The sequence below is a fragment of the Coregonus lavaretus genome (genome assembly GCF_964263955.1).
Source record: "Coregonus lavaretus genome assembly, chromosome: 36".
Classification (NCBI taxonomy): Eukaryota; Metazoa; Chordata; class Actinopteri; order Salmoniformes; family Salmonidae; genus Coregonus; species Coregonus lavaretus.
The window spans coordinates 15,137,571-15,164,041 of record NC_140023.1 but is presented as its reverse complement, the minus strand read 5'-3'; the positions used below and the strand labels follow the sequence as shown (position 1 = coordinate 15,164,041).

At 42.8% G+C, this 26,471-nt stretch overlaps 1 protein-coding gene across 1 annotated transcript in view; it reads left to right on the top strand.

Moving 5' to 3' along the window:
• LOC311110871 (latent-transforming growth factor beta-binding protein 1-like) overlaps positions 1-23,348 on the top strand; it is a 154,240-nt gene extending 130,892 nt beyond the window's left edge. Inside the window, exons 30-34 of the mRNA XM_084153471.1 lie at positions 602-742; positions 921-1,103; positions 4,440-4,580; positions 5,826-5,975; positions 22,167-23,348. Coding sequence (XP_084009597.1) covers positions 602-742; positions 921-1,103; positions 4,440-4,580; positions 5,826-5,975; positions 22,167-22,345 — 794 coding nt within the window. The 3' untranslated portion in view covers positions 22,346-23,348. The remainder of the gene's footprint in view (positions 1-601; positions 743-920; positions 1,104-4,439; positions 4,581-5,825; positions 5,976-22,166) is intronic.
• Positions 23,349-26,471: the final 3,123 nt, after the last annotated feature.

Sequence of the window (26,471 nt, the reverse complement as noted above, 5' to 3'; positions counted from 1 at the left end):
TATGTCTGGATGGATGAAACCGTTGGGCGTTTTTTTTCCCATTAATTTCCTCAGCAATTATGAAACCACAGGCCTGATGTGTATCTAATGTGTTTGCTGTGGCTGCATATTTCAGAAATACATGTCTTTCCTTTTGGGGCTGAGTTACAATCCAAATACTAGGTTTATTTTTCAAAACACCTGCAAATAATCCCCTTGAAGCTGTATTAGTTGAGCTATCATCCACAAAAACATGTTTACTGTCTAGCATACTATATGTCTCTGCAACATACTTTTTTACTGACACAGGGAAAACAGATTTGCCCTCTCATCAATGGAAAATAGAAAATGCAGTTTATTAGCCTGATTCCTCAATTGAGTGTTTTTGTGTGAGCAAGCATTTTTGTCCCCGTTCTATATGAGTGGATGCTTAATTGGATAGGTTAATGAGTGTAAATGACTGTGTGTGTGTGCAGCGTGCGGACTGCGTTTCATTAAGAGAATCGGGCTGAGACAACAGAACTCCAACAGGACCTTTTAAAATATTTGTCTCCGTCTCTCTCGCTCTCTAACTTGCTCCCTCTCTCCCCCCTCTCTCTCTTTCTCTTTCCTCCCCCTGCAGATATTGATGAGTGTCAGGATGAGTCTAGCTGTGTTGCGGGAGAGTGTTTGAACACACATGGCTCCTACATGTGTTTCTGTACACACCCCATGGTGATGGACTCTGACAACAAGAGCTGTGTGATTGCCCCTGAAGTGGCAGGTAAGAACCCTCATGGAGACTGGATGCAAAAATAAGCAAGGGTTAACCCAAACCCTAAGCATGCTCTTATGTTGTCTCTGTTTTTTTCAATGTCTTTCTCATGGAGATTGTATAACTTGTCACATCATATTGTGTGTTTCATAGTGATTGTGATTGAGATGTACTGTGTCTGTTGCAGAGCAACATGGTGAGCAGACTGTCTACCAGGGTATTTGCTGGCAGACGGTAACAGATAATCTGACAGACATTCTGACCTGCACCAAGCCCCTGGCCAACAGAAAGACCACGTACACAGAGTGCTGCTGTCTGTTTGGAGAGGCCTGGGGCATGGACTGTACCCTCTGCCCCCTCAAGAACACAGGTACTACAAACCTTCCACACCAGCATACATGTCCATCTATCAACGCTTCTGTTAGAATGACTTTATCCATGACCTATTATCCATTGTGAATAGAGCTAACTTTTAGGTAAATACTTCTAGTCTCATGTGAGGTATATTATAGAACCCCATACAGCTGGTTTCAGAGTGATAATGTTGGTCAGTGCTTGAACCAGACGGTGGTCCTTCCTGTGGCGGACCAGGACCTTTCAGACCTCAGACCCATGACTAGTGATACCTCATTAGGTTTGGCCTCTGCCAGCTGCCTGCTAATGCTCCTGTCCCCTGGAGCCTCTGAGATCTAGCCTGCCCTGGTGCCGATCTTCTATCCTCTACCACTCCCCCTTTCCTGTTTAACCCACTTCCCTTATCCAATACCTGGAGTGTGTCTAGGCAGGGAGGTCTGGTTGCTAATGCATGTCCCCAATACGCTGCCAGGGTGGAGGGCTGCTATGTGCATTATGGGGACTTGTTGACTGGAACATGTGAGGACCATCCTCAGGGCTCTGCACTGGATATTTTTCCTCCCTCCGATAAAATAAGACTGCTATTCCAGCCCACTGGAAGATGGAACTGGTAGAGTTGGGGATTTCCTAGCAGTTTGAATTCGTAGCTTCATGTGAGAATAGTGTTGAACCGACAGTTTAGTAAGTGCAGTTGATAAGTCACGAAAGCTAGGTTTGAACTCTCCAGGAACATTGTAGCTGTGCGACATAGGTCTACAGCTTCTCTTTCTGCCGGTTGCTTTACAAAAGCTATTTTGGTCATGTCATTTTTATCTCATTCAGAAACATTGACAGAAACCAGAATTAGCCATTTCGAAGTCCGGGTCACTTTTAGGTTTTCAAAGATTTGCGAAACACCCTTTGGTATGTAAGAATTATTGTCCAAGATCCAATCCCACTCGGATCTTTACTGAATAACTCAGATGCAGGTGTGTGAGCTCACCGCTGCTCTCCATAGAGAGACCAGAACAGAACACACACTTGTTTGTTCTCATCAGGCCCATCCAGATCTCTCTGCGGTCCCTCTCTGATGTGTTTCCTGTGTAGACGTTCTTGTGGGAATGAGCGGAGGCAGGCAGGTGCGTGGGATTAGCAGGGGACTGTAGGGGATGGCTGGTCATGGCGTGCAGATGAAAGACTCTGGGTTAGGTTCCCACAGTACAGTAACCAATGAGGAGGGAGCTCAGAGCGGGTGCTGTGCTGTGCTGTGCTGTGTGTTGAAAGACACATTCAGGAGGGAAGTGGGCCGCTAGTCACAACCAGAGTATTCAGTTTAGTCAAATATCCTCTGTCTTCTAAGCCAAGTGATGATGGCAATGTAATTACTTTGAAGAACCATGGAAATGTTGACATTTGGATATGCTGCAGTTCTTAGAATGACAGAAATGTGTTGTATTTATCAAACGTATTAGCTATTTGTCATGTATTCTCTCTTTGCGTTTAAATAGAAATGCCAGCAGCAGATGTAATTCACTGGCTTCTGATATCTACTGTGGTCAGAAGGCAACTCAGTCTCTCTCTTCTCCTATCGCTCTTTGTTTCAGATACAGTTGAAGTCGGAAGTTTACATACACCTTAGCCAAATACATTTAAACTCAGTTTTTCACAATTCCTGACATTTAATCCTAGTAAAAATTCCCTGTTTTAGGTCAGTTAGGATCACCACTTTATTTTAAGAATGTGAAATGTCAGAATAATAGTAGAGAGAATGATTTATTTCAGCTTTTATATCTTCCATCACATTCCCAGTGGGTCAGAAGTTTACATACACTCAATTAGTATTTGGTAGCATTGCCTTTAAATTGTTTAACTTGGGTCAAACGTTTTGGGTAGCCTTCCACAAGCTTCCCACAATAAGTTGGGTGAATTTTGGCCCATTCCTCCTAACAGAGCTTGTGTAACTGAGTCAGGTTTGTAGGCCTCCTTGCTCGCACACACTTTTTCAGTTCTGCCCACACATTTTCTATAGGATTGAGGTCAGGGCTTTGTGATGGCCACTCCAATACCTTGACTTTGTTGTCCTTAAGCCATTTTGACACAACTTTGGAAGTATGCTTGGGGTCATTGTCCATTTGGAAGACCCATTTGCGACCAAGCTTTAACTTCCTGACTGATGTCTTGAGATGTTGCTTCAATATATCCACATAATTTCCCTTCCTCATGATGCCATCTACTTTGTGAAGTGCACCAGTCCCTCCTGCAGCAAAGCACCCCCACAGCATGATGATGCCACCCCCGTGCTTCACGGTTGGGATGGTGTTCTTCGGCTTGCAAGCAACCCCCTTTTTCCTCCAAACATAACGATGGTCATTATGGCCAAACAGTTCTATTTTTGTTTCATCAGACCAGAGGACATTTCTCAAAAAAGTAAGATCTTTGTCCCCATGTGCAGTTGCAAACCGTAGTAGTCTGGCTTTTTTATGGCGGTTTTGGAGCATTGGCTTCTTCCTTGCTGAGCGGCCTTTCAGGTTATGTCAATACAGGACTCGTTTTACTGTGGATATAGATACTTTTGTACCTGTTTCCTCCAGCATCTTCACAAGGTCCTTTGCTGTTGTTCTGGGATTGATTTGCACTTTTCGCACCAAAGTACGTTCATCTCTAGGAGACAGAACGCGTCTCCTTCCTGAGCGGTATGACGGCTGCGTGATCCCATGGTGTTTATAGTTGCATACTATTGTTTGTACAGATGAACGTGGTACCTTCAGGCGTTTGGAAATTTCTCCCAAGGATGAACCAGACTTGTGGAGGTCTACAATTTTTTTTCTGAGGTCTTGGCTGATTTCTTTAGATTTTCCCATGATGTCAAGCAAAGAGGCACTGAGTTTGAAGGTAGGCCTTGAAATACATCCACAGGTACACCTCCAATTGACTCAAATTATGTCAATTAGCCCATCAGAAGCTTCTAAAGCAATGACATCATTTTCTGGAATTTTCCAAACTGTTTAAAGGCACAGTCAACTTAGTGTATGTAAACTTCTGACCCACTGGAATTGTGATACAGTGAATTTTAAGTTAAATAATCTGTCTGTAAAGAATTGTTGGAAAATTACTTGTGTCATTTACAAAGTAGATGTCCTAACCGACTTGCCAAAACTATAGTTTGTTAACAAGAAATTTGTGGAGTGGTTGAAAAACGATTTTTATTGACTCCAACCTAAGTGTATGTAAACTTCCGACTTCAACTGTAGCTATGTCTAAATCTCTTTCAATCTCTGTTTCTCATTTTCTTTCTCTCTCTTAGAGGAAATGTATGTCTCTCTCGTTTCTGTCAGAAGGTCATGTCTCAGTCTCTCTCTCCATTATCTCACAGAGGACTATGCCTCCATGTGTAACGTGGCAATGAGTGGAGGACAGGGGCGTCCGTATGGTCGCGATGCCCTCGTGCCCCGCCCTGTCCAGGACTACGAGCCTCACCCTGACCATCCTGGTGCCCTGTACGAGGACAAGGAGAGTAAGTGAACCAGTCCCCACCACACTGTAAAACACACTGATGAAGCTCAAACAGGCAGAGAGAATGGGGAGGTTGGGACAAGCTGCCTATTCTCTCAATGATAGCTCGCTGCTGCCACCTTGTGTCCATATTAATTACTATATGCCATGACCACAATCATTTTTCTGTAGGTAGGCACAAATAGTAGTCATTTTCAGTGTAACCAAGGTCTTCCAAGATCATAAAGACATTGTTCGTAATGATCAATTAATGTATCTAATCATGCTAGTTAAATGTCAATATTTTATTTAAAATTATAACAATTAAGACTTGAGTCATCATACATTTTTAAGTCATCATTTAGTGAGGATACATTTTTAAGTCATAATTTCACTGCTTTCACATATTACGTAAGTCATTTTTTTTATTTTTTTTATTTAACCTTTATTTAACCAGGAAGGGCTCATTGAGATTTAAAATCTCTTTTTCAAGAGCGTCCTGGCCAAGATAGGCAGCACCAAGTCATTACAAAAAATTACAGACAGACAACATGAAAAACTACAAGTAATCTAGTAAAAACCATTCATGAATTCACAAGAGTATAACAATATCAAAAACAGCAAATTAAAAATATTGACAGGTCAGGGAATCAGCCTCAAAATCCTTCATCAGAGATTTAAAAACACCAATCGGGACAAGTTCTTCCAGTTTAAAATTATTTTGTAAGGTGTTCCAAGACGATGGCGCAGAGTACATAAAAGACCTTTTACCAAATTCAGTTCGGACATTTGGAACAGTTAGCAGGATAAAGTCCAGTGAACGAAGAGAGTACCCACCACATTTCTGAACAATAAAAATGCCCAAATAAAAAGGTAGAAAACCCAAAATGGCTTTGTAAATAAAAGTATACCAGTGACTGAGCCTACGAGTGACTAGAGAAGGCCAGCCAACCCTGAAATTCATTCATTATAAACCAGGTAGTTTGGCTCCTGGATGCTGATTCCCTGAAAGCTGTGGTATATAATACACCACGGTTATGATACAAAACTACTTATTTGCTGTTCTATTTACGTTGGTAACCTGTTTATAATAGCAATAAGGCACCTCAGGGGTTTGTGGTATATGGCCTAAGAGCTGCCCTTAGCCGTGGTATATTGGCCATATACCACACCCCCTCGGGCCTTATTGCTTAATTATATCCTCATCTGACTTGGGTGAATAAAACACCTCTTTCTTAACCCCTGTCCCCCTTCCTCCATGCTGCAGACCCTTCCGCTGCGTTTGAGGGCCTGAGAGCGGAAGAGTGTGGCATTCTGAACGGCTGTGAGAACGGGCGCTGTGTGCGGGTACAGGAGGGCTACACCTGCGACTGCTTCGACGGATACACCCTGGACATGTCCCGCATGGCGTGTGTGGGTAAGTGACAGGTGGAGTACACACACACTGAATGGACTAGAAGAGAAGTAGTCAATCTCTCCTCAACCAGGAAAGGCTATCATGCATGTTGTTGATGTTAGGTCCGCGTGTGCAGTGAAGTGCAGGGCGTGCTGTTCTGTTTTGAGATAGCTGCAGCTTTGCTAAGTCTTTCTTTGCTACACCTGACCATATTACCGGACAGTAGTCACCATGGGATAAGACCAGAGCCTGAACAACTACTGTCGAGCATTGCATAATATAACAGACAAACATACCACTCCCCATCTTCACAACAACTTCACCATAATAACTGACCATCCAATGTTGAACCTACGAGTTCAGCTTCCTCAACTTGCTCAATGGGCTCACCCTTTATGCTCAACTACAGTTCAGTGTTAGGTCTTAGAGAATGTTTTGAACAAAATACAAAGCTTTTGGTTTTATATGTATTTAAGACCAGTTTATTGTTAGTCAGTAAAGAGTCTCAATGAGCTCACTGGCTGTGGGTGCTGCCATGTAGATTGTGGAATCAATGATCATCAGCGTACATAATCATTCTAGCTTCTTGTAAGACAAGTGGCAAGTCATTTGTAAAAATAGAGAAGAGTAATGGCCCGAGGCAACTGCCCTGAAGGACACTGCACTGTACATATATGTTAGAGAAGATTCCATTGAAGAAAACTCTTTGGGTTCAATAGGATAAATAACTCTCCAACCATATGATGGCAGGTGTTGTAAAGCCCATAACAAGTGAGTTTTTTCAATAACAATTTATGATCAATAACATCGAAGGCTGCACTGAAATCCAACAATACAGCTCCAAATATCATCTTCTTATCCATGTCTTTTAACCAATCATTAGTCATCTGAGTTAGTGCAGTACAACATCAGTGCCCTTCCCTATATACATGGTGGAAGCATAGCAGAGGGAAGATGTTTTGGGTTGGGGGTGCTGAGGAGTATTTTTTTGTCCTCTGGGGGTGCTGCAGAGTATTTTTTTGTCCTCTCACAGAGGAGTAATAAAGGCCTAGTTCACACAGGAGTAATATAATTTGTGATTTTCAATTGATCAGGGGGTGCTGCAGCACCCCTACTTCCTGCGGCTATGGCTGGAAGTCAGTAGTTAACTTGTTCTTTAAAAAATAGCATTGTGTTTGGTCAAACACAATTTTCTCTGTCAGTTTACTAAGAACAGGAAGCAAACTGATTGGGTGGCTGTTAGAGCCAACAAAGGGTGCTTTATGGGATTACTTATGCTTCCTTCTACACATGTGGACACACACTCTCCTTCGGGCTTTGATTGAAGACATGGCAAATAGGGCTGGCAATACAGTCTGCTACCATTCTCAATAGTCTCCCATCTAGGTTGTCTATACCAGGGTTTCCCAAACTCGGTCCTGCCCCCCCCCCCCCCCCGGGTGCACGTTTTGGAGCACTACTCAGCTGATTCAAATAACCAACTCATCATCAAGCTCAGACCATGAGAAACACGATTATCTGGTCTGATGAAACCAAGATTGAACTCTTTGGCCTGAATGCCAAGCATCACGTCTGGAGGAAACCTGGCACCATCCCTACGGTGAAGCATGGTGGTGGCAGCATCATGCTGTGGGGATGTTTTTCAGCGGCAAGGACTGGGAGACTAGTCAGGATCGAGGGAAAGATGAACAGAGCAAAGTACAGAGAGATCTTTGATGAAAACCTGCTCCAGAGCGCTTAGGACCTCGAAGGTTCACCTTCCAACAGGACAACGACCCTAAGCACACAGTCAAGACAACGGAGGAGTGGCTTCGGGACAAGTCTCTGAATGTCCTTGAGTGGCCCAGCCAGAGCCCGGACTTAAAACCAATCTAACATCTCTGGAGAGACCTGAAAATAGCTGTGCAGCAACGCTCCCGATCCAACCTAACAGAGCTTGAGAGGATCTGCAGAGAAGAATGGGAGAAACTCCCCAAATACAGGTGTGCCAAGCATGTAGCGTCATCCCCAAGAAGACTTGAGGCTGTAATCGCTTCCAAAGGTGCTTCAAACAAAGTACTGAGTAAAGGGTCTGAATACTTACGTAAATGTAATATTTCAGTTTTTTGTTAATAACTTTGCTAAAATTTCTAAAAATCTGTTTTTGTTTTATCATTATGGAGTATTGTGTGTAGATTGAAGAGGAAAAAATGTATTCAATAGCTCTTACACAAAGCGTGCCATGACTATGAAAATTATATATTCTGAATCTGGGGAGGATTGACAAAAATCTACAGCTTTTTGTTGTTGTTTGAAATGTGGTTTCTAAAAATGTTTAATACCTTTCAATCTTCAATAGCTCCTACACAAAGCGTGCTACGACTATGAAAATGATATATTCTGAATCGGGGGAGGATGGACAAAAATCTACAAATTTTTTTAAACCAATTTTGGTTTTCTTTTTTGGGGGGGATTTCAATCTTCAATAGCTATTACACAAAGTATGCCATGACTATGAAAATGCTATATTGTGAATCACGGGAGGATGGACAAAAATCCACTGCTTTTGTTTTTGATATATCATTATAGCTGAGTTATAAGTAAGGAGGGGATGGCGTGGGTAACTGACTGGTGTCTGTTGGGGGTGGGTATTGTGTGTGTGTGTGTGTGTGTGTGTGTGTGTGTGTGTGTGTGTGTGTGTGTGTGTGTGTGTGTGTGTGTGTGTGTGTGTGTGTGTGTGTGTGTGTGTGTGTGTGTGTGTGTGTGTGTGTGTGTGTGTGAAGGTTAGTCAGCATGATCTATTGACACGAGGGGGATGGGTGTATATAGTACCTTGTTTGAGTGTGTATTGATGGGGGAAAAGTAGTAAAATGTTGGCTAATCACTGACTAGTGTCTGTCCTACAGACTAATCCTGCTGCTGATGATGATGACCTTGACACCAGCTTTAGTAGTACAGATCCTGTAGACCCAGTGAATGAAAGCTTTCAGCCCGGAACAAGCTCAACATCATCTGACTAGGAAGAGGAAAAGACTGCACGGCTCTGGCAAGAGCCAAAGCGTCTAGTCTGAGTCCAAGGCCATGGAGCTCATGAAGTTCTGCCAGACCAGCTGCCATTGCCCAACACAAGACAAGGTTCACCAGCTGAAGAACATTCACGACCCTGCCTGGAACATTCAGCCAACACAACATCCATATTCAGTTAGACTGATGTTGTAGTATAATATAGGATGCCTAGTATGCACACAACTGCATTGTGGCATAGATATTGCTAGCTCTTGTACATATGTTTATAATGGAGTTTCATATGAAATGTGTTATATAATATTTTTTACAAGTGGCTAAATAATTCCAGCTGCATCAGGAACCAATAAAGTGTTGACTTAAACTTCTGGGTCAATTCATTGTGATATTCATTAAATGTATTTGGAAGTAACTAGCTACAATCTTACTGCTAAAACAGATCATGCAGGGAGTTGGTGTTTCATTTCAACTTTAATTTGTTGGCAAGTAAACATGCTTCAATATAACAGTATATTAGTCTACCAATGTAGCAAATAAATAGACATGGCTTGCTTGTATTCAAGACAAAGTTTATTTGCTCTGGAGACCAAGGTGAGTTTACACAGCAGTATGCAGGAACAGTTATGGCAAAGCATGACATATACAGTAGAATAAAAATATACCACTAACACCTATAGTAAATACTACAGTTCTACAAAGGAAATACTTGCATATGGTGTGTTTGGGGGGTGCAGTGAGGTGTCCGGAGTCACTTTGATACAAACTGAACAAACTCGCAAAGCAATCTGTATGCCATCAAGCGGTATTGTCTGTAAGAGACAAAAACAATCCACAGCTAGACTTTCATGGGCAATCGTTGTGTAACGTTACTGTCTGTATTCCTACAGTAGCAGCACAATGCAGAATATCACATTATCATATACATCTCACAGACACACTTTAGCTAGCTACAACACACGGGTATAGTTACTCAAAGACGAGTCATAAAGCCAGACATTCCTTTATTCTTTGTCATCATCAAAACGTTTTTCTCCAGTTTTGCTCCTAGTCCTAATGAGATGCACTGAGGCTAGCTAGCTAACGTTCACTTGCTAGTTAGCTATAACATTCGGCTACAGTACATTTATACCCAAAGCTAGCTAGCTCAACTTGTAGTTGTACTAGCAAGCCCCGTTATGGCCAAATCAATCACAAAGTTATACTGTACTGAACACTGCCTCGTGAAAAGAGAGCTTAGCTATATTGCTAACTAGCTACCGACAGCAAAACAACGTACTCGTTTGTCATGTTTGTATGTAAAAGAACATCAAACGTGTTTTGTCGTCCAGCCCTGGAAAGAGGAATCATCACAAGCAGCCATTACATTTTTTTCGCTAGCCATCTCTGATAGACAGTGCATGGTAACATAGCTCCCTGTGAACCTAGTACTGCCCTGTTATGAAAATCCTGCCTTCGAGGGTCAGAAGAAGGCTGTAGTCTTTACAAAGCCAGGGAAAATTAGTCAACCTACATATCCTGCAATGTCATGGCAGACAGGAACATTGAGACAAGTCCAATGGCTCAATTAAACAAGGACAACCATATCTACTCGCTGCTAGAGTGATCGTGCAATCGTCGAAACACAAAGGCCACAAAAATTACTACAAAACATGACTCCATTAATTTTTAGATCAGACAGCAGACTAAATCAACCAATGATGTCATCAATAATTATGACAGTTTGAATTTTGAAAACTCCTGTCTTCAGTGACGTCATAGTAGCCTAGGATAATGCAATAGTAACCGTCCCATTCCAAACACACAAAAATTGGAAAATAAACAAAAATACAAAACACAGCGGAATATAAAGTAGATAGTATAATGTGGGATGACGATGCACTTCTTTTCAATCTAAAATGAAGAAAACATCCCAAAATTGTAGGAGGTGATCCTCCCGCAGCTTAGAAGCGTATCATAATATAGATATGATCAATTCAAGTGGATGTCAGAGATCCAATACTATTGGTATACACTCTAATTGGTTGAGTGATAATCATAGTTAGAGGTTTCCTTTTGAGAGGAAAACTAGATGATAACCAGTCAATGTTCAGGTCACCAAGACCAAGGTCTGTTAGCATCAGAGACCTTATTTAATATCACACATTTATTCTCTAGATACTGACAGTTTGCACTTGGTGGCCTATAGCAGCACCCTAAAAGAAGAGGCTTCAGTTGAGGCAGGTGAACCTGCAACCACAGCACTTGAACTTAATTTGACATGAGATCCTGCGGTGGCACTGTATTTTCTTGTTAACCATGACGGTTGGACACATGCACACACAGCACTCTGTAGCCACTTCAGACTACACACCCAGTGGTCCACTCTCTCCTTAAGCCCTGAGTACTGCCCCGAGGTGAGCCCAGCCACTTAGCTCACAAGCCCCAAGGGCTCTTTACACACATTGCACTCAAATGTACCATAACAACACGGCACAGTTGCTCTATGAGACCAAACTAAATTACCAGGCCCCACAGCGTTTCTAGGAATTCTACCAACCCTTTAACTTGAGTGATTGTTTGATTTTCTTTCTTCTGAAATGTATCATTCTGGACATCTAGTTTTTTATGCACACAGAGAAAGGAGAGAACACTGCGGTCCCCTTGAACCAGAGTTGCCAATCCCTCCCATAGACCATGAAGATATCATTATATTGCTACAGTTCCTAGTTGTAGTAAATTCAAGAGGGAAACAATTTGATTAAATCAGATGCTGTGGTCATTTATGTTGTCTTTATGTATAGATGATGGAATAATTGACCTTATTGCATTTACAGTATCTGCTTATTAGTGTGTACAGTGCCTTCAGAAAGTATTCATACCCATTGACTTATTCCATACTTTGTTGTGTTACAGCCTGAATTCAATTAAATAAATAAAACATCTCACCCATCTACAAACAATAACCAATAATTACAAAGTGAAAACATGTTTTTAGAAATTTTAGCAAATGTATTGAAAATTCAATACAGCAATATCTCATTTACAAAAGTATTCACACCCCTGAGTCAATACTTTATAGAAGCACCTTTGGTGGTGATTACAGCTGTGAGTCTTTTGGGATAAGTCTCTAAGAGCTTTGCACACCTGGATTGTTTATCGTTGCTAGACATCCATATTCAAGTCTTTCCATAGATTTTCAAGCTGATTTAATTCAAAACTGTAACTAGACCACTCAGGAATATTTAATGTTGTCTTGGTCAGCAACTCCAGTGTAGATTTGGCCATGTGTTTTAGGTTATTGTCCTGCTGAAAGGTGAATTGGTCTCCCAGTGTCTGTTGGAAAGCAGACTGAACCAGGTTTTCCTCTAGGATTTTGCCTGTGCTTATAGCTGTATTCCATTTATTTTATCTTAAAAATCTCCCTAGTCCTTGCCGATGACAAGCATACCCATAATATGATGCAACCACCACCATGCTTGAAAATATGAAGAGTGGTACTCGGTGATGTGTTGGATTTGCCCCAAACATAACGCTTTGTATTCAGGACAAAACGTTTATTTTTTTGCAATATTACTTAAATGCCTTGTTGCAAACAGGATGCATGTTTTGGAATATTTGTATTCTGTACAGGCTTCCTTCTTTTCACTCTGTCATTTAGGTTAACAATGTTGTTGATCCATCCTCAGTTTTCACATATCACAACCATTAAACTCTGTAACTGTTTTAAAATAACCATTGGCCTCATGGTGAAATCCCTGAGCAGTTTCCTTCCTCTCCGGCAACTGAGTTAGGAAGGACGCCTGTGTCTTTGTAGTGACTGGGTGTATTGATACACCATCCAAAGCCTAATTAATAACTTCACCATGCACAAAGGGATATTCAACATATTTTTTAACCAATGGATGCCGTTATTTGCAAAAAACCTCCCTGGTCTTTGTGGTTGAATCTGTGCTTGAAATTCACTACTCGATTGATGGACTTTACAGATAAATGTACACTACATGACCAAAGGTATGTGGACACCTGCTTGCCGAACATCTCATTTCAAAATCATGGGCATTAATATGGAGTTGGTCCCCCCTTTGCTGCTATAACAGCCTCCACTCTTCTGGGAAGGTTTTCCGATAGATGTTGGAACATTGCTGCAGGGACTTGCTTCCATTCAGGTACGAGCATTAGTGAGGTCGAGCACTGATGTTGAGCAATTAGGCCTGGTTCGCAGTCAGCGTTCCAGTTCATCCCAAAGGTGTTCGATGGGGTTGAGGTCAGGGCCCTGTGCAAGCCAGTCAAGTTCTTCCACACTGATCTCGACAAACCATTTCTGTATGGACCTCGCTTTGTGTACGGGGGCATTGTCATGCTGAAACAGGAAAGGGCCTTCCCCAAACTTTTGCAACAAAGTTGGAAGCACAGAATCGTCTAGAATGTTATTGTATGCTGTAGCGTTAAGATTTACCTTTACTGGAACTAAGGGGCCTAAACCGAACCATGAAAAACAGCCCCAGACCATTATTTCTCCTCCACCAAACTTTACAGTTGGCACTATGCATTCAGACAGGTAGCGTTTTCCTGGCATCCGCCAAACCGTCAGACTGCCAGATGGTGAAGCGTGATTCATTACTCGGGGGAACGCATTTTCACTGCTCCGGAGTCCAATGGCGGCAAGCTTTACACCGCTCCGGCCGACGCTTGGCGTTGTGCATGGTGATCTTAGGCTTGTGTGCGGCTGCTCGGCCATGGAAACCCATTGCATGAAGCTCCGAACGAACAGTTCTTCTGCTGGCCTTGCTTCCAGAGGCAGTTTGGAACTCAGTAGTGAGTGTTGCAACCGAGGACAGACGATTTTTACGCGTTTCAGCACTCTGAGGTCCCGTTCTATGAGCTTGTGTGGCCTACTTTGTGGCTGAGCCATTGTTGCTCCTAGACATTTCCACTTCACAATAACAGCACTTACAGTTGACCGGGGCAGCTTTAGCAGGGCAAACATTTGACGACCTGACTTGTTGGAAAGGTGGCATCCTATGACGGTGCCACGTTGAAAGTCACTGAGCTCTTCAGTAAGGCCATTCTACTGCCAATGTTTGTCTATTTACATTTACATTTAAGTCATTTAGCAGACGCTCTTATCCAGAGCGACTTACAAATTGGTCTATGGCGATTGCATGGCTGTGTGCTTGATTATATACACCTGTCAGCAACAGGTGTGGTTGAAATAGCCGAATCCACTAATTTGAAGTGGTGTCCACATACTTTTGTACATATAGTGTACAGTGGGGGAAAAAAGTATTTCGTCAGCCACCAATTGTGCAAGTTCTCCCACTTAAAAAGATGAGAGAGGCCTGTAACTTTCATCATAGGTACACGTCAACTATGACAGACAAAATGAGAAAAAAAAATCCAGAAAATTACATTGTAGGATTTTTTATGAATTTATTTAAAATTATGGTGGAAAATAAGTATTTGGTCAATAACAAAAGTTTTTCCATACTTTGTTATATACCCTTTGTTGGCAATGACACAGGTCAAACGTTTTCTGTAAGTCTTCACAAGGTTTTCACACACTGTTGCTGGTATTTTGGCCCATTCCTCCATGCAGATCTCCTCTAGAGCAATGATGTTTTGGGGCTGTCGCTGGGCAACACGGACTTTCAACTCCCTCCAAAGATTTTCTATGGGGTTGAGATCTGGAGACTGGCTAGGCCACTCCAGGACCTTGAAATGCTTCTTACGAAGCCACTCCTTCGTTGCCCGGGCGGTGTGTTTGGGATCATTGTCATGCTGAAAGACCCAGCCACATTTCATCTTCAATGCCCTTGCTGATGGAAGGAGGTTTTCACTCAAAATCTCACGATACATGGCCCCATTCATTCTTTCCTTTACATGGATCAGTCGTCCTGGTCCCTTTGCAGAAAAACAGCCCCAAAGCATGATGTTTCCACCCCCATGCTTCACAGTAGGTATGGTGTTCTTTGGATGCAACTCAGCATTCTTTGTCCTCCAAACACGACGAGTTGAGTTTTTACCAAAATGTTATATTTTGGTTTCATCTGACCATATGACATTCTCCCAATCCTCTTCTGGATCATCCAAATGCACTCTAGCAAACTTCAGACTGGCCTGGACATGTACTGGCTTAAGCAGGGGGACACGTCTTGCACTGCAGGATTTGAGTCCCTGGCGGCGTAGTGTGTTACTGATGGTAGGCTTTGTTACTTTGGTCCCATCTCTCTGCAGGTCATTCACTAGGTCCCCCCGTGTGGTTCTGGGATTTTTGCTCACCGTTCTTGTGATCATTTTGACCCCACGGGGTGAAATCTTGCGTGGAGCCCCAGATCGAGGGAGATTATCAGTGGTCTTGTATGTCTTCCATTTCCTAATAATTGCTCCCAGAGTTGATTTCTTCAAACCAAGCTGCTTACCTATTGCAGATTCAGTCTTCCCAGCCTGGTGCAGGTCTACAATTTTGTTTCTGGTGTCCTGAACTTCTGAACTGTTCTGAACTTATTTAGGCTTGCCATAACAAAGGGGTTGAATACTTATTGACTCAAGACATTTCAGCTTTACATTTCTTGTTAATTTCTAAAATGTTCTACAAACAAAATTCCACTTTGACATAATAGGGTATTGTGTGTAGTCAGTGTCAGTGACACAGAATCTCAATTTAATCCATTTTAAAATCAGGCTGTAACACAACAACATGTGGAAAAAGTAATGAAGGCAAAGTACAGTGGGGGAAAAAAGTATTTAATCAGCCACCAATTGTGCAAGTTCTCCCACTTAAAAAGATGAGAGAGGCCTGTAATTTTCATCATAGGTACACGTCAACTATGACAGACAAATTGAGAGAAAAAAAATCCAGAAAATCACATTGTAGGATTTTTAATGAATTTATTTGCAAATTATGGTGGAAAATAAGTATTTGGTCACCTACAAACAAGCAAGATTTCTGGCTCTCACAGACCTGTAACTTCTTCTTTAAGAGGCTCCTCTGTCCTCCACTCGTTACCTGTATTAATGGCACCTGTTTGAACTTGTTATCAGTATAAAAGACACCTGTCCACAACCTCAAACAGTCACACTCCAAACTCCACTATGGCCAAGACCAAAGAGCTGTCAAAGGACACCAGAAACAAAATTGTAGACCTGCACCAGGCTGGGAAGACTGAATCTGCAATAGGTAAGCAGCTTGGTTTGAAGAAATCAACTGTGGGAGCAATTATTAGAAAATGGAAGACATACAAGACCACTGATAATCTCCCTCGATCTGGGTCTCCACGCAAGATCTCACCCCGTGGGGTCAAAATGATCACAAGAACGGTGAGCAAAAATCCCAGAACCACACGGGGGGACCTAGTGAATGACCTGCAGAGAGCTGGGACCAAAGTAACAAAGCCTACCATCAGTAACACACTACGCCGCCAGGGACTCAAATCCTGCAGTGCAAGACGTGTCCCCCTGCTTAAGCCAGTACATGTCCAGGCCCGTCTGAAGTTTGCTAGAGTGCATTTGGATGATCCAGAAGAGGATTGGGAGAATGTCATATGGTCAGATGAAACCAAAATATAACATTTTGGTAAAAACTCAACTCGTCGTGTTTGGAGGACAAAGAATGCTGAGTTGCATCCAAAGAACACCATACCTACTGTGAAGCATGGGGGTGGAAACATCATGCTTTGGGGCTGTTTTTCTGCAAAGGGACCAGGACGCCTGATCCATGTAAAGGAAAGAATGAATGGGGCCATGTATCGTGAGATTTTGAGTGAAAACCTCCTTCCATCAGCAAGGGCATTGAAGATTAAATGTGGCTGGGTCTTTCAGCATGACAATGATCCCAAACACACCGCCCGGGCAACGAAGGAGTGGCTTCGTAAGAGCTGGGACCAAAGTAACAAAGCCTACCATCAGTAACACACTACGCCGCCAGGGACTCAAATCCTGCAGTGCCAGACGTGTCCCCCTGCTTAAGCCAGTACATGTCCAGGCCCGTCTGAAGTTTATTTTTATTTTTATTTTATATATATATATATATATATATATATTTTTTTTAATTTTATTTTTTTGGGGGTGGGGAATGGATCAGCTTAATATTGCAGATAGATTGTATCTTCTATCAATGTAATTGTCTGCATCACTTCCAATCCCCCATGTTTTTTTTTTTTGTTTTTTTTGTTTTTTTGTTTTTTTATATATATACTCCCCTTTATTACTTTTCAACCCCACCATCCTTTCCCTACTTGGAGTAAATTAGTGAACAACAATGCCCAGGCCTCTATTTCCGGTCTATACTTACTATCTACACCTTATGGACAGAGTTAATTTTACAATAATTCTATTATATATTATTATTATTATTTTATTTTTTATTTCTCCTGCACTTCTTCTACTCTCAACCTCTCCGATCATTTTCATGATGTCCATCCGGTTTGCTTCTATATGCCATATCTTTCTAACTGTGCTCTATCCCAAAAGCTCCCAACATACAACCTGTATACTTATTATGGACACAGTATGCTTACATTATTAGCTATCTTTGTTATTATTTGTTGTTATTTGTTATTAGTCCCATCCTTCAACTCTATTCAATACCTCCCATCTATCTCTTAACACCATCCATATAGGATTTCTATTTGCCATATATATTTCAACCGTACTGTGATGTTTTACAAAAGTTCTGAACCTTTCTATTCTCATTGCTTCTACAGATTGTGAAGTAAAAATAAACATTTTTGCTAAAAGTATTATTATATTATTGATTGATTGACTATGACTTTTCAGATCACCCAGTAATGCTATCTGCAAGGTTAGTTCCAGGTAAATATTGCAATCCTTTAGCCATTCCTGGTCCTGTGTCCAAAAACAAGCTACAAATGGACAGAACCAAAACAAATGATCTAATGATTCTGTCTCTTCACAGCAAAATCTGCAGAGCTGGGAAGATTGTATCCCCCATATAAATAACATTCTATTGGTAGCAAGAATTTTATATAATAATTTAAATTGAAAGATTCTAATTTTTGAATCCGGTGTCGTTTTGCGTGTCAGTTCATAAACACTATGCCATGGGATCGGTACGTCAAAGATCTCTTCCCAACTATTTTGCAATCTATATGGGACGGCTGTCAATCCTTTGGTCCTTAAGTGAAACTGATATACTTTTTTATTTATCACAGTTTTCCTTAACCAATTATGTTCTTTAATGCAAGGCCGACAGACAAGTTCCTTACTTTCTCCCCCTTCCACTTTCCTCTTCCACTTTTGCGGTAAGGCTGCAATTATTTGGTTTTAATTTTGGGTAGAGCAGACATTTCCATATGTTTTTGTCAGCTGCATGTGCGACATAACTCCACCAGTCCTACCGATGATATCATTTACGAAGATTATACCTTTTTTAAACATTCTGTCAAAAAAGAAAGTTTTTTTGTCAATTAGTATATTTGAATTTAACCACAATATTTGTTGCATTATTTGTTCTGTCGTTTCTGGAGGATTAAATTGAAATTGCAACCAACTTTCTATGGCTTGTTTTAGAAATAGTGACATTTGGGAGATTATTTCCTTTTCAAATAACTGAAAGTGAGAGGTTGTAATCTGAATAAAGGGAAAAAGGCCTTTCTTGAACATTGGGTGAGACAATCTTACTAATTTGCTTGAGAACCAGTACGGATTTAAGTATAACTTTTGTATGACTGAAGCTTTTAGTGATAGGTGTAATGCTTTAATATTTAATAATTTCTGTCCTCCGAATTCATATTCATTATATAAATATGCTCTTTTAATTTTGTCTGGCTTGCCGTTCCAAATAAAATTGAATATTTTTTTCTCATATAATTTAAAAAACTGTTCGCTAGGCGTAGGCAAGACCATAAGCAAATAGGTAAACTGGGATAATACTAAAGAGTTAATCAGGGTGATTTTTCCACAAATTGACAGGTATTTTCCTTTCCATGGTAGTAAGATCTTATCTATTTTTGCTAACTTTCTATTAAAATGTATTGAAGTGAGATCATTTATTTCCTTTGGGATATGTATTCCGAGTATATCCACATCACCATCAGACCATTTTATTGGTAAACTACATGGTAATGTAAAAATTGTATTTTTTAGTGATCCAATACGTAATATAGTACATTTGTCATAATTTGGTTGTAATCCAGAGAGGTTAGAAAATGTATCTAGATCCTCTATGAGGCTGTGGAGGGATTATAGTTGTGGATTTAAAAGAAAACATGAATCATTTTTACATTTACATTTTAGTCATTTAGCAGACGCTCTTATCCAGAGCGACTTACAGTTAGTGAATAATTTTTTTTTTTTATACTGGCCCCCCGTGGGAATTGAACCCACAACCCTGGCGTTGCAAACGCCATGCTCTATCAACTGAGCTACATCCCTGCCGGCCATTCCCTCCCCTACCCTGGACCAATTGTGCGCCGCCCATGAGTCTCCCGGTCGCGGCCGGCTGCGACAGAGCCTGGATTCGAACCAGGATCTCTAGTGGCACAGTTAGCACTGCGATGCAGTGCCTTAGACCACTGCGCCACTCAGGAGTCTATCAGCGTACAATGACACCTTTGTTTTTAAGCCCTGTATTTCTAATCCTCTGATATTATTATTGGATCTGATTTTAATAGCTAACATCTCGATGGCCACAATAAATAGATATGCCGATAGTGGACAACCTTGTTTCACTCCTCTTGACAGTTTAAAACTTTCTGAAGGACCATATGGCCCGTCTGAAGTTTGCTAGAGTGCATTTGGATGATCCAGAAGAGGATTGGAAGAATGTCATATGGTCAGATAAAACCAAAATATAACTTTTTGGTAAAAACTCAACTCGTCGTGTTTGGAGGACAAAGAATGCTGAGTTGCATCCAAAGAACACCATACCTACTGTGAAGCATGGGGTGGAAACATCATGCTTTGGGGCTGTTTTTCTGCAAAGGGACCAGGACGACTGATCCGTGTAAAGGAAAGAATGAATGGGGCCATGTATCGTGAGATTTTGAGTGAAAACCTCCTTCCATCAGCAAGGGCATTGAAGATGAAACGTGGCTGGGTCTTTCAGCATGACAATGATCCCAAACACACCGCCCGGGCAACGAAGGAGTGGCTTCGTAAGAAGCATTTCAAGGTCCTGGAGTGGCCTAGCCAGTCTCCAGATCTCAACCCCATAGAAAATCTTTGGAGGGAGTTGAAAGTCCGTGTTGCCCAGCGACAGCCCCAAAACATCACTGCTCTAGAGGAGATCTGCATGGAGGAATGGGCCAAAATACCAGTAACAGTGTGTGAAAACCTTGTGAAGACTTACAGAAAACGTTTGACCTGTGTCATTGCCAACAAAGGGTATATAACAAAGTATTGAGAAACTTTTGTTATTGACCAAATACTTATTTTCCACTATAATTTGCAAATAAATTCATTAAAAATCCTACAATGTGATTTTCTGGATTTTTTTTCTCATTTTGTCTGTCATAGTTGACGTGTACCTATGATGAAAATTACAGGCCTCTCTCATCTTTTTAAGTGGGAGAACTTGCACAATTGGTGGCTGACTAAATACTTTTTTTCCCCACTGTATGTACAGTGAGGGAAAAAAGTATTTGATCCCCTGCTGATTTTGTACGTTTGCCCACTGACGAAGACATGATCAGTCTATAATTTTAATGGTAGGTTTATTTGAACAGTGAGAGACAGAATAACAACAACAAAATCCAGAAAAAAGCATGTCAAAAATGTTATAAATTGATTTTCATTTTAATGAGGGAAATAAGTATTTGACCCCTCTGCAAAACATGACTTAGTACTTGGTGGCAAAACCCTTGTTGGCAATCACAGAGGTCAGACGTTTCTTGTAGTTGGTCACCAGTTTTAAACACATCTCAGGAGGGATTTTGTCCCACTCCTCTTTGCAGATCTTCTCCAAGTCATTAAGGTTTTGAGGCTGACGTTTGGCAACTCAAACCTTCAGCTCCCTCCACAGATTTTCTATGGGATTAAGGTCTAGAGACTGGCTAGGCCACTCCAGGACCTTAATGTGCTGCTTCTTGAGCCACTCCTTTGTTGCCTTGGCCGTGTGTTTTGGGTCATTGTCATGCTGGAATACCCATCAACGACCCATTTTCAATGCCCTGGCTGAGGGAAGGAGGTTCTCACCCAAGATTTGACGGGACATGGCCCCGTCCATCATCCCTTTGATGCGGTGAAGTTGTCCTGTCCCCTTAGCAGAAAAACACCCCCAAAGCATAATGTTTCCACCTCCATGTTTGAAGGTGGGGATGGTGTTCTTGGGGTCATAGGCAGCATTCCTCCTCCTCCAAACACGGTGAGTTGAGTTGATGCCAAAGAGCTCGATTTTGGTCTCATCTGACCACAACACTTTCACCCAGTTCTCCTCTGAATCATTCAGATGTTCATTGGCAAACTTCAGACGGGCCTGTATATGTGCTTTCTTGAGCAGGGGGACCTTGCGTGCGCTGCAGGATTTCAGTCCTTCACGGCGTAGTGTGTTACCAATTGTTTTCTTGGTGACTATGGTCCCAGCTGCCTTGAGATCATTGACAAGATCCTCCTGTGTAGTTCTGGGCTGATTCCTCACCATTTTCATGATCATTGCAACTCCACGAGGTGAGATCTTGCATGGAGCCCCAGGCCGAGGGAGATTGACCGTTCTTTTGTGTTTCTTCCATTTGCGAATAATCGCACCAACTGTTGTCACCTTCTCACCAAGCTGCTTGGCGATGGTCTTGTAGCCCATTCCAGCCTTGTGTAGGTCTACAATCTTGTCCCTGACATCCTTGGAGAGCTCTTTGGTCTTGGTCATGGTGGAGAGTTTGGAATCTGATTGATTGATTACTTCTGTGGACAGGTGTCTTTTATACAGGTAACAAACTGAGATTAGGAGCACTCCCTTTAAGAGTGTGCTCCTAATCTCAGCTCGTTACCTGTATAAAAGACACCTGGGAGCCAGAAATCTTTCTGATTGAGAGGGGGTCAAATACTTATTTCCCTCATTAAAATGCAAATCAATTTATAACATTTTTGACAAGCGTTTTTCTGGATTTTGTTGTTGTTATTCTGTCTCTCACTGTTCAAATAAACCTACCATTACAATTATAGACTGATCATTTCTTTGTCAGTGGGCAAACGTACAAAATCAGCAGGTGATCAAATACTTTTTTCCCTCACTGTATGTAGACTGCTAACATGATACCCCTCCTCTCTTTTACACAGATGTGAATGAATGTTCTGAGCTCAACAACCGGATGTCCCTCTGCAAGAACTCCAAATGTATCAACACGCAAGGATCCTACAAGTGTGTGTGCCTGCCGGGATACACCCCTTCTGAGCGGTCTAACTACTGTGTGGCCAGGAAACAGTGGGCAGCAGCAGCGCACACAGAGAGGGAGTGAGCCCCCACGGCCACTAGAGGGAAACACATAACACTAAAAAAATACACTTATTTAATCCAAGCCCATATACTCTGCACTGTATAAAAACACACTAAATAAAACAACAAAAATAATTTCCTTGAGATAAAGATCCAATGTAACCTACTATGTGGTGCCTGTGTGCGGTGGAGAAACACAGCATTGTATAAAATGTATGTTTGTTTTGTCCGGTTTTTGTAGGTTTTATTTTTTTATATTAAAAGGAGTTTATGCGCGCTAGAGGAGCATTCGCTCTCCTAACGTAACGACAAACCCTATGAACTCTTACTGGGGGATAACTTTTTATTTTCTACCCAGTCCAAAACGCCTTGTGTGTGGATATTTAATTCAGTGAAGAGGCCAGCCATCCAATCGCTTTCCCCGTTCTCCCACTTCTTCCCAGCACTTCTCTTCCTCCTCCCTGTACCGTGGCTGTGGAGGACTGCTTGCCTGGCCCTGGATGGACAGCCATCTGATCTTTGCTCGGTGGCTTCACACGAACATGCAGTATGCACATTACTGTAATAGAATGTTTTTCATGTAAATTCTTTGGAATAAGCTTTTTTCTAGTCAATTTTTGTATTAATTATAAATGCAAACACAAAACTACTTCTCTGTCTGGGACATTGGACAATAGCAGGTTTTAATTTTTTGATTTGTTTGGTTTTATACTCATGCCTGCCCTGTGGAGCAGTCATATTCCCTACCCTTTCATTTATTTTCTTGAGATATTGTTTTGCTTTATTTTTTCATACTTCAATGAAATATTTTTCTGCATTTTACTGCAATGTCTAAAGGTCTTGCCAGGTTGCAAAGCTGCTATGGGACAGCCATGGGAGAAATTTTGTACATTTAAACAGAAGAGTTGAGAAACCAGTTTATGTATTTGTAATTTGTACATGAAAAATAGCTCTTGTATGAATATTCATTTTACTATGTATATTAAACCCCTGGTAATAAATCACAAATGGTGATATTTAAACTGGCTGGTATGTGATGGCCTTTATTATTAGAAGTGACAAAGACCTATTCACATTGTGTACAATAGCTGTACCTAGAAGAACCATATAGTCATGACATATGACACATACCCGATTAGATAAGCCTTTACAACTGTGGATACTAACAACATTTTACATTTACATTTACGTCATTTAGCAGACGCTCTTATCCAGAGCGACTTACAAATTGGTGCATTCACCCTATAGCCAGTGGGATAACCACCTTACAATTTTTTTTTGGGGGGGGTAGAAGGATTACTTTATCCTATCCCAGGTATTCCTTAAAGAGGTGGGGTTTCAAATGTCTCCGGAAGGTGGTGAGTGACTCCGCTGTCCTGGCATCGTGAGGGAGCTTGTTCCACCATTGGGGTGCCAGAGCAGCGAACAGTTTTGACTGGGCTGAGCGGGAACTATGCTTCCGCAGAGGAAGGGGAGCCAGCAGGCCAGAGGTGAATGAACGCAATGCCCTCGTTTGGGTGTAGGGACTGATCAGAGCCTGAAGGTACGGAGGTGCCGTTCCCCTCACAGCTCCATAGGCAAGCACCATGGTCTTGTAACGGATGCGAGCTTCAACTGGAAGCCAGTGGAGTGTGCGGAGGAGGGGGGTGACGTGAGAGAACTTGGGAAGGTTGAACACCAGACGGGCTGCGGCATTCTGGATGAGTTGTAGGGGTTTAATGGCACAGGCAGGGAGCCCAGCCAACAGCGAGTTGCAGTAATCCAGACGGGAGATGACAAGTGCCTGGATTAGGACCTGTGCTGCTTCCTGTGTAAGGCAGGGTCGTACTCTCCGAATGTTGTAGAGCATGAACCTGCAGGATCGGGTCACCGCCTTGATGTTAGCGGAGAACGACAGGGTGTTGTCCAGGGTCACGCCAAGGCTCTTCGCACTCTGGGAGGAGGACACAACGGAGTTGTCAACCGTGATGGCGAGATCATGGAACGGGCAGTCCTTCCCCGGGAGGAAGAGCAGCTCCGTCTTGCCAGGGTTCAGCTTGAGGTGGTGATCCGTCATCCATACTGATATGTCTGCCAGACATGCAGAGATGCGATTCGCCACCTGGTTATCAGAAGGGGGAAAGGAGAAGATTAGTTGTGTATCGTCAGCGTAGCAATGATAGGAGAGGCCATGTGAGGATATGACAGAGCCAAGTGACTTGGTGTATAGGGAGAAAAGGAGAGGGCCTAGAACTGAGCCCTGGGGGACACCAGTGGTGAGAGCACGTGGTGCGGAGACAGCTTCTCGCCACGCCACTTGGTAGGAGCGACCGGTCAGGTAGGACGCAATCCAGGAGTGAGCCGCGCCGGAGATGCCCAGCTCGGAGAGGGTGGAGAGGAGGATCTGATGGTTCACAGTATCAAAGGCAGCAGACAGGTCTAGAAGGACAAGAGCAGAGGAGAGAGAGTTAGCTTTAGCAGTGCGGAGAGCCTCCGTGACACAGAGAAGAGCAGTCTCAGTTGAATGACCAGTCCTGAAACCTGACTGGTTTGGATCAAGAAGGTCATTCTGAGAGAGATAGCAAGAGAGTTGCTAAAGACGGCACACTCAATAGTTTTGGAAAGAAAAGAAAGAAGGGATACTGGTCTGTAGTTGTTGACATCAGTGGGATCGAGTGTTGGTTTTTTGAGAAGGGGTGCAACTCTCGCTCTCTTGAAGACGGAAGGGACATAGCCAGCGGTCAAGGATGAGTTGATCAGCGAGGTGAGGTAGGGGAGAAGGTCACCGGAGATGGTCTGGAGAAGAGAGGAGGGGATGGGGTCAAGCGGGCAGGTTGTTGGGCGGCCTGCAGTCACAAGTCGCAAGATTTTATCTGGAGAGAGAGGGGAGAAAGAAGTCCAAGCATAGGGTAGGGCAGTGTGAGCAGGACCAGCAGTGTCATTAGACTTAACAAACGAGGATCGGATGTCGTCAACCTTCTTTTCAAAGTGGTTGACGAAGTCATCCACAGAGAGGGAGGAGGGGGGGGGGGGTGGGGGGGAGGATTCAGCAGTGAGGAGAATGTGGCAAAGAGCTTCCTAGGGTTAGAGGCAGATGCTTGGAATTTAGAGTGGTAGAAAGTGGCCTTAGCAGCAGAAACAGATGAAGAAAATGTAGAGAGGAGGGAGTGAAAAGATGCCAGGTCGGCAGGGAGTTTAGTTTTCTTCCATTTCCGCTCAGCTGCCCGGAGCTCTGTTCTGTGAGCTCGCAATGAGTCATCAAGCCACGGAGCTGGAGGGGAGGACCGAGCCAGCCGGGAGGATAGGGGACACAGGGAGTCAAAGGATGCAGAAAGGGAGGAGAGGAGGGTTGAGGAGGCAGAATCAGGAGATTGGAGGGAGAAGGATTGAGCAGAGGGAAGAGATGATAGGATGGAAGAGGAGAGAGTAGTGGGAGAGAGAGAGCGAAGGTTGCGGCGGCGCGTTACCATCTGTGTAGGGGCAGAGTGAGTAGTGTTGGAGGAGAGCGAGAGAGAAAAGGATACAAAGTAGTGGTCGGAGACATGGAGGGGAGTTGCAGTGAGATTAGTAGAAGAGCAACATCTAGTAAAGATGAAGTCAAGCGTATGCCTTGTGAGTAGGGGGGGACGGTGAGAGGGTGAGGTCAAAAGAGGAGAGGAGTGGAAAGGAGGAGGCAGAGAGAAATGAGTCAAATGTAGACGTAGGGAGGTTGAAATCCCCCAAAACTGTGAGGGGTGAGCCATCCTCAGGAAAGGAACTTATCAAGGCGTCAAGCTCATTGATGAACTCTCCAAGGGAACCTGGAGGGCGATAGATGACAAGGATATTAAGCTTAAATGGGCTAGTGACTGTGACAGCGTGGAATTCAAATGAGGAGATAGACAGATGGGTTAGGGGAAAAATTGAGAATGACCACTTGGGAGAGATGAGGATTCCTGTGCCACCACCCCTCTGACCAGATGCTCTCGGGTATGCGAGAACACATGGTCAGACGAGGAGAGAGCAGTAGGAGTAGCAGTGTTTTCAGTGGTAATCCATGTTTCCGTCAGCGCCAGGAAGTCGAGGGACTGGAGGGTAGCATAGGCTGGGATGAAGTCAGCCTTGTTGGCAGCAGAACGGCAGTTCCAGAGGCTGCCTGAGACCTGGAACTCCAGGTGTGTGGTGCGTGC